Here is a 13,561-nt window from a genome sequence, read left to right as displayed (position 1 = left end):
GGCCTAGGTAGACACAGGGACAATCACATGGTTTATAGCTGAAATTAAAAAAATTAGATATGTATGAACCTTTTTTTTATTACATATATTTTAAGTTGTTTTAATGGCCAAAATAACTATTTTCCCCATTTGGCTAATAGGCTAGTGGCCATTAGTCTAGAGGGGGTAGGTTTGTTGGTGGTGGGTGGGGGATAGGGAGGCTGGATGATGGGGATAGTTGCCCCATGGTGGGTGATTAGACCTCCCTGAGTGGTGGTGGTAAGGATTAATCCCTTGATTACTTAGCGGTTAGTAAAGCATTGTGTGGAATTGCTTTACTAGCCACTGAAGTAGCCAAGGGGGGTAAGTAGTGCATATTTTGTATTATATTTACCCCTTTGATTCCTGTGGTATGCCTTGGTAACTACATGCATCAAAGGGGTTAATGTTATTTCTACCATAAAGTTTGTAGTAATATTAATTACAGAAGCCTATCGTAGAAATAGTATTACTGCAATTGCGATGTGGTAATTAATGCATTATTAACGGTTGCATTCATTCCCGCATTGCAACGTTGGGTTAAATATCGCACCTAGTAAATTATTACCACAATATTGATGTATAGCAGGGGTGTGCAAACTGGGGGGCGCAACATTTTCTAGGGGGGGGCAGGGCTTACAGAGGCATCACACTCTTCCCTTCAACATTTAAATAAAATGCAGAGGGAGCGCACTAGGCCTCTGTAACTCCCTCTTACCTCTCTCTGGCGGCTTCTGACGACACATTATCATGACAATGCTGCATGGCAACGCCAGAGAAAAGGTAAAGGGGGGACGGGGACGCGAGCAGGGGGGGAGAGCAGGCAGGGGGGCGCAAAGAAAAAAGTTTGTGCACTCCTGATGTATACATCCTAAAATTGTGGTAACAAGACAAGTTATTGTATTTTTACCGGGTGCAATATTAACTCCCTTTTACCGGTGGTTGGTGTATCTGGGCCTTAGAATCTGCTGCATTTTAGTGCCAATGTTTATGTCAAATCTGGCATCATCTTGCATTAGTTTGGGATGCGTTTTAAGAAAAAATTACCCTTCGATGCAGGAGTATTCTGCACATGTTACCAAAGCGATGCAGGCAACTGCCGCACTGAAGGGTTTCAAATTCTTATTTTAGGACTAACAAAAGCAAAGGAATAAGCCAGGGTAGGGTTGGAAGAGCTTTTAGGAGAGTGCATAAGCCAGAGAGAGGGCAGCAAGATCTGGATCCTAGACCAAACACAGGCTTTAGCAGATCCAGGTATTTTTTAGAGGTTGGAAAGCTTTAGTGTGTGTGTTACTAAGGTGGTAAAAGAGTTGCTTTCCAATGTAACCTCCTTGTCGTTATATTAGTGTATGCTCTAATAAAAAACTATTACACTTTGTATATTAGTCAGAGGTGAGATGATGGATCCCGACTTGCTAGTCTTTGGTGGTTTCAGATGTAGAAAGGACATCATCAAATAGAATTGTATTGATCCTGTTAGAGTTTCAATATGAGTTTTGATTGTAATGGAAAGTTGCCATTGGTACTCCTTCCAATTTCTGAATGAAGCCCAATGTTGAAATAAGTTTGTTGAAATTAATAAAGAAACGAAAAACGAAGAGGAATGGATCTGTCAAATACTGCAGAAAAGCAGTAAAATAAATAAAAATATTGAAGTACAGTCACAGCAGTGGGCAATGAGGAGTAGACAGAAGCTGCGAAACACACGCACACACAGACTTTGGAACAGGCTATGACAACACCACAGACGTGAACAACATACTAAATAACACAGAGAAGAGAGGAGGAGGAGAAAATCTTTACCTAAAAATAAAAGCAAAAAAGAAAGTGAGAGAGAACAACTCTTGGAGTTAACTTTAACGGTAACAAGACCCTACCTGATCGTAACTGTTTAATGCGCCCATTGTTGTTGCTGGTATCTACGGGCAAGTAGTCTTTGAACCAAGTTATTTCTGGATCAGGGTTTCCACTGGCTGCACATAACATGGTGGCTGTACGTGTTCGCTCAACCACCTTTAATTGAGGGCCCATGTCTATGGTGGGAAAACCACGTGGAATTTGGTCCTCTAAAAAGAAAAGCAGGTTATTAGGAAATGTTCTACAATTTCTTTTTTCAGATTCTATGATAAATGTGGCCTATTAAATGCAATGAACATTTATGAATTACCCTGCATACAAGGAATAGACAAGAAGGGTGTCACTCTCTATGTAGCATGAACTAGTGAATAAATTAGAACTAATGTATAAAGATAGTGAACATAACAAATAAAAATATACATTATCAATACAGATTCATATCAATATGTGTGTCCCTTCTATATAAAGATGGGTGAATCCATCCTAATCCATTTCCCGGATTTTCTCGCATTTTCAACCCAAAATTCGTATTGCCGTATAAAATCCACAAACAAATTTGGTCAGTTTTAATCCGTGTGTATTCATCAAAAACCGCTGCTGGATACAACCTGAGGATCGATTTGTCGAATCCGTCGATGGGTTGCGCAATCCGCTAAATGTATTGGTAATAATAATAATACAAAATCTGCAAAAACGCGAATCGTCCCTTTAAAGATTGATCCGCTGAAATCCGCAGACCAAAGGAACCAACTGATCCACTGCTGATCCAAATCCGCCAAAAAATAATCGCCGATCTGTACTGTGCTACAAATGAATTGCAGAATACATGAATATACTACTGAGTCAGTTCCAGGTACTATTTACAATTAATAGATGTATCTTTGTAACAGGATTCAATAGTCCTCCTTCTTACTCAGACACTTCACTCTCAGATACTTCTCAAAAAAGGCACCAAGTACAGATGTAGCAGATGTTATTGCCCTGATCTAGAGCTGGGCGATTTTTTGTGCGGAGTTGAATCTGCAGCAGATCGGCGGTTCCTTCAGTCCACAGATTTCAGCCAATCTCAAAAAGGGCGGTTCGCATTTGGCGGATTTTTTATTGTTATTACTAATACACACCACAGATTGCGCAACCTGTGAATGCATTTACAGAATCATATCAGCGGTTTCAGCAATCCGTTGGCGGATTCCTAAGAATGGGGTAGATCCTCACAAGGTCACTCATTTTTTTTTAAATATTCTGTTATTAACGCATATCCAAAGATAATTAGCGCAAAGATATTCTGCCATTTGGCTTAAAAATATCGGATTCTTACATTTCAAAGGATATTAGGCTTACTCATATGCAAATAATATGGTAATGAGCCGTTTACCTAACAATGGAGATCCTCAGACCTCTGTTACCGTTAGCGCATGGGACTAACGCTGCAATATTTAGCACCTTCCAAAAACTACTCATAATCACACCCAGACCATGATTAGCATTGCGTTATTTCTGGGAACAGCCTACAATCAATGTATTGAGTGTAGGACATAACCCTTTCATTACAAAAAAAGTTATATATGCCATGACAAGATATACTATATATTATGGGTCATTTAAATGTCTGAAACACATCAAACTATATTATTGTTTTTTTAGTGATTAAAGTGATATGTTTGTGTGACCTAATATGGTGTATAATGTAATAATGACTATAAAATACGAGTGTACAATAATGTAATTATACAACTCAACAATATTAATTAATATTTATTTTATTTTTACGTGCAATTAAAATAAATGAAGGATGGACACCCATACTTTATAGTCATTATTATATTAAATACCATATAATTATCTAAAAAAGTTAATAAGTGTAAAAATTATACATTTCTCAATATTATAACAAGATTTGCATTAGCTTTTGGTAACGCATGAAAATCTCTGTTAATAACTTGGCCTTACTAATGTGCATTAAAGTTTGACCAATGCGCATGTGCAGTTTATGGGAAAACGCAGGTAACGTAGCGATGGTGGTTTTGCTAACAGACTTTATTTAAGCATATGTTTAGTTTGGTGATCCCCATTGAAGAAGGAAAAATAACACCTGTTACCTAATTAGGTAACACCATAAATTGCCCTTATTTAGCACACTTCTGAGGATCTACCCCTTAGATCCTAATACTGATATCATGAAGTATACAATGCAACACATGCTCATTTTGTTAGGTTACATTTTGTAGTACATTTGAATATGTATTTATTATGCCTGATATAATACACACACATGATCTGTTTCTTAGTATGTTTTCCACTACTTTCTGTGATGCGGTTTCATACTAATTATATATATTTATTTATATATATATATATATATATATGTATATATATATATATATATTTTTTTTTTATTTATACATATATATATATATATATATTTATATTTATATATATATATTATCCAACGAGGGGTCTGACTGTAGATCTCATTAGTATTGACAAAGGAGATAGTAGGTCAGTAAAAAACACTATCCCTGTTAAAGACTAGACAGTAAAAATACTACAGTAAATAGCACAAACAGTTTCAGTACATCATAAATTGTAACAAAAAAGGAAAAAAATGACTGTCATTAAATTTAACAAAATCACACAATGTTATGCACACAAATCACAGAAAAGGGTGAGAAGCATATACATTTCACATCAGTCATTTCTTTTAGCTTCTCCTGGCAGCCTGAGATCATCAAATCTTACCCATCCAGAGCATGCAAGGCACACAGTCCAAGCAGAGCTACAATTGGTTTGAAATAAATAAATGGAATTTTAATAACTACCCATAAAAATGTTAATATTTTGCCTTATGGAAGGTAAGGGTTGACTTGTGCCATAGAAATAGCGCCCCAGTGCATCTTAATGACCTTTCTCATTTCCTTTGCACACTGAAGCTCTTGCACAACAAAGATAATCCATCTTGCATACTAATGTACAGTAATGCAGTATGTAAAGAGCTTTCCGTTCTTCGTTTTTAATAAGGGTAATTAAATTCCATCCGTCCCCCTTATGCACAGAACATCTTTGAATATACTCTCTTCATTAAATTTTCATGAGACACATCATAATATAACAGATTCAAATAACCAGAGCTGTTCTAGTTTGACAGTGGTGGCTTGCGTCCAATCCGGCTGCCAAATATCTGGCAATAAAACCCAGTATTCAACATAAAATGAACCCGAAGAAGAATACAATTTGTAACTGGAATTATTATCTCTAGATGCATGAGCAATTTAGATCCAGCTTTATTTTTACGTTTGGGAAAACTGGGTTTCATACAATGATGAACATGAACTATTCCCAAAAAATTTTTAATGTTATCTTTGCAAAGCAATACGTGGTTGGCACCCTTCAGTACTGAAGGTGTTAATGATAAAAATGTACCTGGTTCACAAAATGAAAAACAACGCATGTACATATCTTGTCCTAGATACCAATCAACCAATATACCAACTCCAATAGTGTGTACAAAACAAGCATTTCAAATAAACAAATAATTACCTACTACTGTATATGCAAGTCGTTCCCCCCTTTTCTCCAAACAACAGACAAAAATTATAATGAGTGGGTGAAACTGAGAAAAAGGCAAAGCATCTCCATTGAAAAAAATGTTATGCAGAGAAAACATTTTCCCAAAGTGTTGAAAAAAGATTTATTAAATAAAGGAAACAAACAGAGACATTGTATTGTATTGTATGTCTTTATTTATATAGCGCCATTAATGTACATAGACATGTAGGCCTCTCAGCAGCACCTACACGTTTCAGGCAAAAAAAACCTTTATCAAGGTAGCTAAAGGACAATTACCGGATTGTTTAAATACCGAAGTTTGGCGCCGAGCTTCCCCCTCCACTTCCTGGTTCGTCAGATGACGCGGATGCTATGATGTCAGCGCGCAAACGTCGGTATTCAAGGCAATGAAAACTTTATTTCCAAACGTTTTATTATACGAACCTACTCAGACACCATCCATAAACACACAAACTCAGATAGTGTTATGGTATCAATTGTAGTATAGTTTAATATCAAGTGCAGAACTACAGTACAACTTTTACCAAGCAAAGCTGCTTAACAAATAGAACTTTGAATTAGTTATTTCAGGAGCTGGTGCAAAACGGCTGGACAATTGTTCTTTACGTAAACTGTTTTACCATGAGCCAGGCCTGTCTCAAATAATGGGAACATTGTGAACCTGAGTGTTTGGGTCTTGTTAAAATTTCTCCCTCAAAAATTGGATTGTAAATTAAATAAGCCCTGCACCAGATTCAATGGCTAAAAAAGTATATTAAAAAAGTATATAAGTTACTAGTGAATTAAGTGTAAGACGTAAAACATAATAGTAACATAATCCTCTCAATAATAACATGTTCAATAATAAAAATCCTCTGCTGTAAAATGAATATACATTGAGTTGGAAAATTATCTGAAATGTCATTAAATGCTTACTTTCACAATAGAAAGGAAATGCATTCAACTTATGTACCGTAATCAATTAGAGAAAGTCAATCACAAATCTCAGTTAAACCACTAATAGAAAGCGTAATTACTGATCATTCTCAAATACTTGCAAGCTAGTTTTAAATAGGTAAAACAAAAAAATGTTGTAACGTACATTACGTTCACAATGACATACAGCAGTGGTGCTCAATGCCAGGCCTCAAGCACCCCCAAAAGGTCAGATTTTCAGGATATCCCTGCTTCAGTACAGGTAGTTCAATCACTCCCTGCTTTCACACAGGTGGCTGATAGTCCCTGCTTCAGCACATGTGGCTCTGATTGAGCCACCGGTGATGAATCTGAGATATGTTGAAAACCTGACCTGTTGGGGGGAGGGGGTGAGAGGGGGGCTTGAGGATTTGTGTTGAATACCCCTGACATACAGTGAGAAAGCCCTGGACTTGTAAGGAAGGGGCGGTGTGACAGAAGGGGTAACCAGTCTTCATAATAAAGGCGAAGCCCCTGAAAAACGTGTGTCCCCGGTAGCTTAGTAGCACCATAAGCCGGGCTCCATGTTGAACATAGAACAGCGCGGTCTATGTAAGGGGACTGGCTGATCAGAGAACCAGGCAATCTTGAGCTTGGTCCAGTGAAGCGCTGGCGGAATTTTCAAAATTGATTTGCTCCGAATAGCAGCACACTCCGCACGCAGTTGCCGGAGAAGCCTAGTTTATCTGAGGACATGTTCTTAGATTGCAGCCAAGATCCAGCTTTTGCCTAGCTCACGGTTAGCGGTTATAGCCAGGTATCTCTCCCGAAAAGAGTGCCATAAAGTTTCTGGATGTGGAGCGGACAGGGAAAGCCTTTGGAAGCAGGCACCCTGCACCTAGTTGAGGCTAGAGACTCCCCCTGGACCCCCGGTAAATTGTTTATTTCTTCTATTTTGTGTATCATTGTGTGGCTGCTGGTCTCACCAGAATAGACCTAATTTTATTCCACTACCTTGTTCTGCCTAGTGAATTGATCCCGTAAGGTTAAAGGTGTTAAAAGTACTGGTCTCCCGTGACAGGCGGCATGACTTAGGGTCAAGGACCTCTCCCCTAAGGTGCCGTGATGTCAGGCCAGGAGGAGGGGTTTAGTAAGGGGTACTTAGGGCAAGGGGGAGGGATCCTAGCTTCCTCTTTCTTCTAGGATATACTGGAGTGAAGTCCCACCCACCCTGTTTTTAGCCAGGAGGGATGTCAGCATTGGAAAGAAAGATTGGATTTCTGCTCCGTTTTTGTCACAGCTTAGGGTATGTGTTGGCAGGAGTAATGTTACTCTGGGAGGGGTACAGTCAGTATTGGCTTCCGGAGGCAGGTCTCTGACCTCAGAAGTATTTTAGTTGGAGAAGGCAGTACCATTCCAGGCTGGGCGGCTGGAATGGTGGTGACCTCCCGGATGGAATTTGAGGAAGGCGGTACCATTCTAGACTAGGCTCGACTGGTGTGGTGGTGACCTTCCAATGTGGGCCCTGTGCATTCAGACTACAGTACTGAACAGCTAGATGAAGACGAGTTGGCTCACGAAGATGCGAGTGGAGAAATCTGGCTCGGTCCCTAGTGGGGGATAAATATGAGATATTTATCTGTTGTAATAAATAGAACTGTGACTGTTAATTTATCTCAAGAAGTTTTATGGTGTGTTTATTGGGAATGGAAGAGGGGTCCAGCTTGAGGCATGGGTAAGCCATGCCTTCCACCTCACGTGGAGAGATACCTTTGAACATACCTGAGATACCTGGGAAAAAAAGCTAATTTAAATATGCAAGCAAACTAATTCAAATTTTCCAATAGGGTTTATTTCACGAGTCTACTTCGCAAACTTCTGTGGAAATATCACACTCCTCTTCTCATAGTCATTAATGAATTACTAATAATGTGTGTATGTTTGTGTTGTTGATTGTTGCAATACTCATTGTATTCCAAGGTTTTTGCACATTCCTTTTTGCAGAAAATTATCACACAAAAGAAAGGGTGAAAAAATGTTTTAAAATAAAATAGCATCTCCCCAAATACTCACAATTACCAAAGCAGCTGGGAAAACAACATTGAATATATTTCCACACTTGAGGAAAATAAGTTTAATTGCATACTGTTAAAATAAGCTTTTTGCTCAGCCTGTGGTTTTTGACATGTGTAGTACTGTATATACAACGTTATTTCTAAATCTTTATCTCATCATACCACACAAGCTGTCAGTATACATTTGCTTTCAAATTTCACACATTTTACACATTTACAGGACACTTTCCTGAAGGCAGGTTTTGTATGACTTCTCGCTGCTGGGTGCATATCACTCTGCACTAACAGCTTATCATTTTATTTTTCTCCAAATAACCGGTGCAAACCTTTGCTTTTGCTCAGTAAACACATACTATTATCCCTTGGCCATAGTAGGAAGATGTACCAAAACACTGCCATTTCCAAAGCTTTATCCTGGCAGTTACTGATATTATTAAACCTCTGCTCTCTGGGGTATGTACCAACGTTGTTATTATGAACTGAACTTGTTCAATATATTCTAGGGAAGAAAGATCATAGTAGTCTACACTTTTTCAATAGCATAGAGCTACCCATAACTAACACATCCGTCTTCTCAAATGTATCCACATTCTGTGCCATGCATGTAGATGCCTAATGCACTTATAATTATTCTTACCATTTTTTAAATGACTCCAAACATATCGTTCGATTTTAGACATTGTATTCATAGTTGGCTGCTACATAGAAAAACAAAAATAATAATACTCATCTTTTGTCTTTGAAAAAACTCTTAGTATTTTCTAAACTTGCCTTGTGTAAAGGTTCAGTCCAGGATTTTGCTGGAACTTACACTTGCATGGCTATTGTGGCCATTTTGGTTCCTGGCAAATGTTTTCTTGGTCTTGATAATTGGCTGCACCTGTTCTAGGGCTTAAATAGCAGTCAGTAACTCCAAGCCCTGGCCCGAGCATGGTATGCTATTCCTTGCCTGTTCCTGAGCCTTGCCTGTTCTTTTGCATTCACTGCTGCTGACCCAAGCCTGTGACCCCGACCACCACTCCTGTGCCACCTGCCTTGACCCCAGCCTGTATCCTGACTTTGCACCTTTGCCACCTGCCTTGACGTCTGCCTGGATAACGACTACTCTAATAGAACTCTGTCCCCTGTCTCTGGTCGGTGAACATATACACCTTCCTCAGTCCCTGTGGGTCCGCTTCCTATCGGAGACGAGCAATGTAATACCTTGATGCAAACCTAGTGCAGAAGTAGTGCAATATAATTGCACCAGATTCACTAAGGAAATATTGCTTTCAATGGCATTCCTTTCTTTTAAAATTTTTACGCTGTTTACTAGAGTTTTAAATGAACAAAATAAAAAGAAGACGGGAGGGAGTGGGGTATATCAAATTAGAGGCGAGGGGTGATGGAAGGATATATGGGAATATACACTTAATATTTTTTTTTTTAACACACTGTATACAGATCCCAGAAGAACTTTTCACATTAACGGGTAGGCGTGTTGAGGGTTATCCAGACCCCATCAACCCATCAGGTACAGTAATAGATTTGTACAATGCTTAATCACGTAGGTCTAACATATTTTAGGTGGAACGCGGTGGGTTTGTCAAGGCCCCTTGTATGATATCAAGGTTTATCAAACCCCCTGGAACCTCTGGCAGGTATTTTTAAGCATACTTGTCAATTTTTTCATGATCATTATGTTCCAGAGATTATTCTCCACCTATTTTAGTGAGGGGGCTGTCTTGAGCCGCCACGCTCCAGCTATATCACATTTTTATTGCTGATAGTATATGAATAAGTAATTTATATGTGTTCGTGTCAAGGTTTTCAATAGATTTAAATAAGAGGAGAACTCATGGATTGAGAGGGATATTGCAGTCTGTTAAGCAGCTAATTAATCCTTTTACCTTTTCCCACAGTTTGCTGATTTTGGGACATCTTCACCTGATGTGAAGAAAGGTGTCCGTTTCTGCACTCTCTCCAACAATCAGGAGGGTGCCTCGGAGAGATAATGTGAAGTTTGTTCGGCATAAGATTTGCCATCTATGTAGAACTTTATTGATTATTTTTAATAACTTATGGAGGAGTTAGTGGTCCTCTCAAAAATCTCCCCCCCCCCACCCAGTCTTCCCAGTCTACCTCTGATCACAGTTACCTTTCTCATTGTGACATAAATTTAATATGTTCCTTCTTTAATGATTTCAGAGTTGCAATAACGTGTTTCAAATGTTGTTAATAATCTACTTGTCTGTTATTCTTTATCTAAAATCATAATAAGATGTCTCAGTTGTAATTATTGATAGAAATGTTTATTGTGGATTCCTTGCTGGTAATGGAATTTCTGGAAAGTTCTCACAACTGCTCCATTATAAAACTCCCTACATTTTAGTACAGTATACCTGCCTGACACCATTGAGGAAATTATTCTGGGTGTATACCCCCCAGAAATTCTAGGTTCCCGAAAAGGGGTGAAAGGGATGAACTATTAGCACATATTGCTAATGAGTGGGAGATAACCGAATGTAGGTGGGAGACCAGGTTTCGTTTGGTACAGTACTTGTTAGCTAAAGTACTATTGAGTCGACATGTCCCCCACCTGAGACTCACTTCTCTCTCTACTGTATATCCACCCAAGATTTGTCTCTCTGGCAGTGACCAGCAAATGAAATTGATCAATCTTGCAGCCCTGTAGTATCGTAGTATATTGGGGTAGGCCAAGCCTCCCGCTGCAAAGGGTTTAACCATGACTATTCCACACAAATCTAGATATCGCTAGTTGTAGATAGTTTATAACCTAGTGAGGAAATGAGACTGGTTGTACCTGAAAGAGGTAGAGGTTCTTAGGGGGAACGTTCATTTTAGTAGATATTATCCTCCCTGTCCAAGATAATGGATATGTATGCCACATATTCTTGAATACTGCTTGTGAGGTGCGGAGGAAAAAGTATAGTTGCTAGTGGTGGGGTTCATCATTCTCCATGTGTCAACTAATTGCTTGTCCCACATGAGCTTTTTCAATATCCTGGAGTTTCTCTCCTGCCATAACCCCTCACCAATATGGGAGATCAGGACAGTATTAAGGTCTCCTCCAAAAATAAGAAAACATTCCCTGTAAAGCATTATTTTAAGAGAAATCTCCTAGTAGAATTGGGCCCTGATTCTAATAAGGAACATACAGTATGCACATACCAATGTCATACTCTATCTACTGTACCATACCTAAAATTGATCCTGTAGTCTGTGTTGATCGTGTCTATTAAGGTGTGTTTCTTGAAGCATGACTATGTCGGCGGTATTCCTTTTTATTTATATATATATGTTGTCTTTTTGACCTGGTTTTGCCCCACTTTTTCAGCTGGAAGACTTTAGTAAATCGACCCCATGGTGTCTGTTTCCCATGTAACATAATACAACATAAAACATTTTTGTGCGATATAGAGAACGATATAAAAAATGGTTTCAATAATCTCCCGTAATAATAAAGATGATATATGCAAATATTTAAAATATGGTGTCATGTCTGTTTTGTGGTTTTACTGCTCTCATAATTCTGATGCTCAGCCTGGAAATAATATACAAAGACAAATATGTATAAATGTATCAAGTTCCCAGGATAGTTGCTATGGCAAAAATAATCGCATTAAAGTCATGTAGATTATGCGTTTATCAAAATGCACAGATTTACAGTAGCACCAAGAAGCAAACTATATTAAACAAAAATGTAGAATGCATACTGCCTGACTGTTCCACACACAGATTTTTTCCCCCTCAAAATAAATAATGTTATACATAAAAGCATTTTTTAGAATTTAAATAAACAGCTGCTGAATTGTCAAATGACATTCAATAAACAATATGTAGTAAGGATTTCATTACCATGCATCCTACATTCATTTATCAAAGAGCTTTCCATCTTGCATCACTAGATACACATTTACTTTAATAGTAATTGGAACTCTTCTGCTCATCAAATCTTCTAATATCTAATCAATCTAATTTATTTATACAAAAAAAAACTAAACTAAGTAAAAGCAACAGAATGATCAGTGGGTGAAAATAACAAATTATTATCTAGATTGGCTTAGGAATGGGGCCACTATGCATTCCATCACATAAACCATAATAGGTATATTTAATAAATACGCTCACTTTTTTCATATTACTTACTGCAATACTAACCAAACAAGGGTAAAGAAACAACAAGGAAATAGAATTAAGGAGGACATTTTATACTGCTGCTTAAATTCAGATCAGCATCGATTTATATAATAGCCCATATATGGTAAGCAATGCTATTCTATTAGATACCGTACAGCCCATCCAGGTGAATGAGCAACAAGGAGCCATCCGTCACTTCAGGAGTAGCCCTACTTAATAAATATTGGTGTAGCAGGGTACCCCCCTGGCAACTAAATCTATCCAATGGGCTGGCAGCAAACCCTGGTGTTCACAAGTCTGCCAGTAGTTATCATGGGGTTTTCCCCCTTCATCCTTGGGGCTGCGCTTGAGTGACAGCAGGGGGTGGCATATCCTGTTGTGGCTGGGCCAACGGGATGCCCGCCCTCTGGCGGTACTTAAGGGCAGGACCGCCCTAAAGTTAGTTGGTTGTCCTTCCCCATGAGGAAGGCAGGTCACGTCTGGGAGCCTGAGATTGGGGCCTTCCCATGCGCTCTTCCCTCTGGGGAGGAGTAGAGTGACTATACCTCTGTCTCTGCTAGGTAGGTGGGGAAGAGCTAGGATGGCTGCGGGTGCCCTAGGCCAGTAGTGACTGTCCAGGGACTATCTCCGGTGATACCTGAGATAAGAGACTGTGATCCAGCAGGTGACTGCTGAGTACCTGTATTACTGCAATAAGAGTAGTAATAAACCCGTTCCTGTTTTGCAATATACCTCCTGCCTGGTGTGTGATCTAATTGGGGGGAGAGTTACAGTTCTACCGTGGGAGATCACCTCCATATCCCTGGAGCCTATGGCAGATGGAGGCGCTGCACTGCTAAGTACTACATGGGGTATGGATCCCAGAAGCCTGACCCTGTGTCCCAAAGCTCCCACGGACGAATCAGCTCTCTTGTTACCAGCAGGTATGCACCACATACACCCTATAATGGTCCTGATATGCGATTGGTGGGGGAAACACCGTTACATTGGCTAATATATTTTTCTTTGAG

The 13,561-nt window shown here is 39.1% G+C and overlaps 1 protein-coding gene across 39 annotated transcripts in view; it reads right to left on the bottom strand.

Moving 5' to 3' along the window:
* The window catches only part of PTPRD (protein tyrosine phosphatase receptor type D), a 1,925,499-nt gene that overhangs the window by 242,187 nt on the left and 1,669,751 nt on the right, over positions 1-13,561 (bottom strand). For all 39 annotated transcript variants that reach the window (XM_075596164.1, XM_075596174.1, XM_075596156.1 and 36 more), the window contains one exon: positions 1,896-2,084. In XM_075596164.1, coding sequence (XP_075452279.1) covers positions 1,896-2,084 — 189 coding nt within the window. The remainder of the gene's footprint in view (positions 1-1,895; positions 2,085-13,561) is intronic.

Source organism: Ascaphus truei, chromosome 1 (genome assembly GCF_040206685.1).
Source record: "Ascaphus truei isolate aAscTru1 chromosome 1, aAscTru1.hap1, whole genome shotgun sequence".
NCBI lineage: Eukaryota > Metazoa > Chordata > Amphibia > Anura > Ascaphidae > Ascaphus > Ascaphus truei.
Note: the sequence above shows the minus strand (reverse complement) of the source record. Positions and strands in the feature narration are given on the sequence as shown.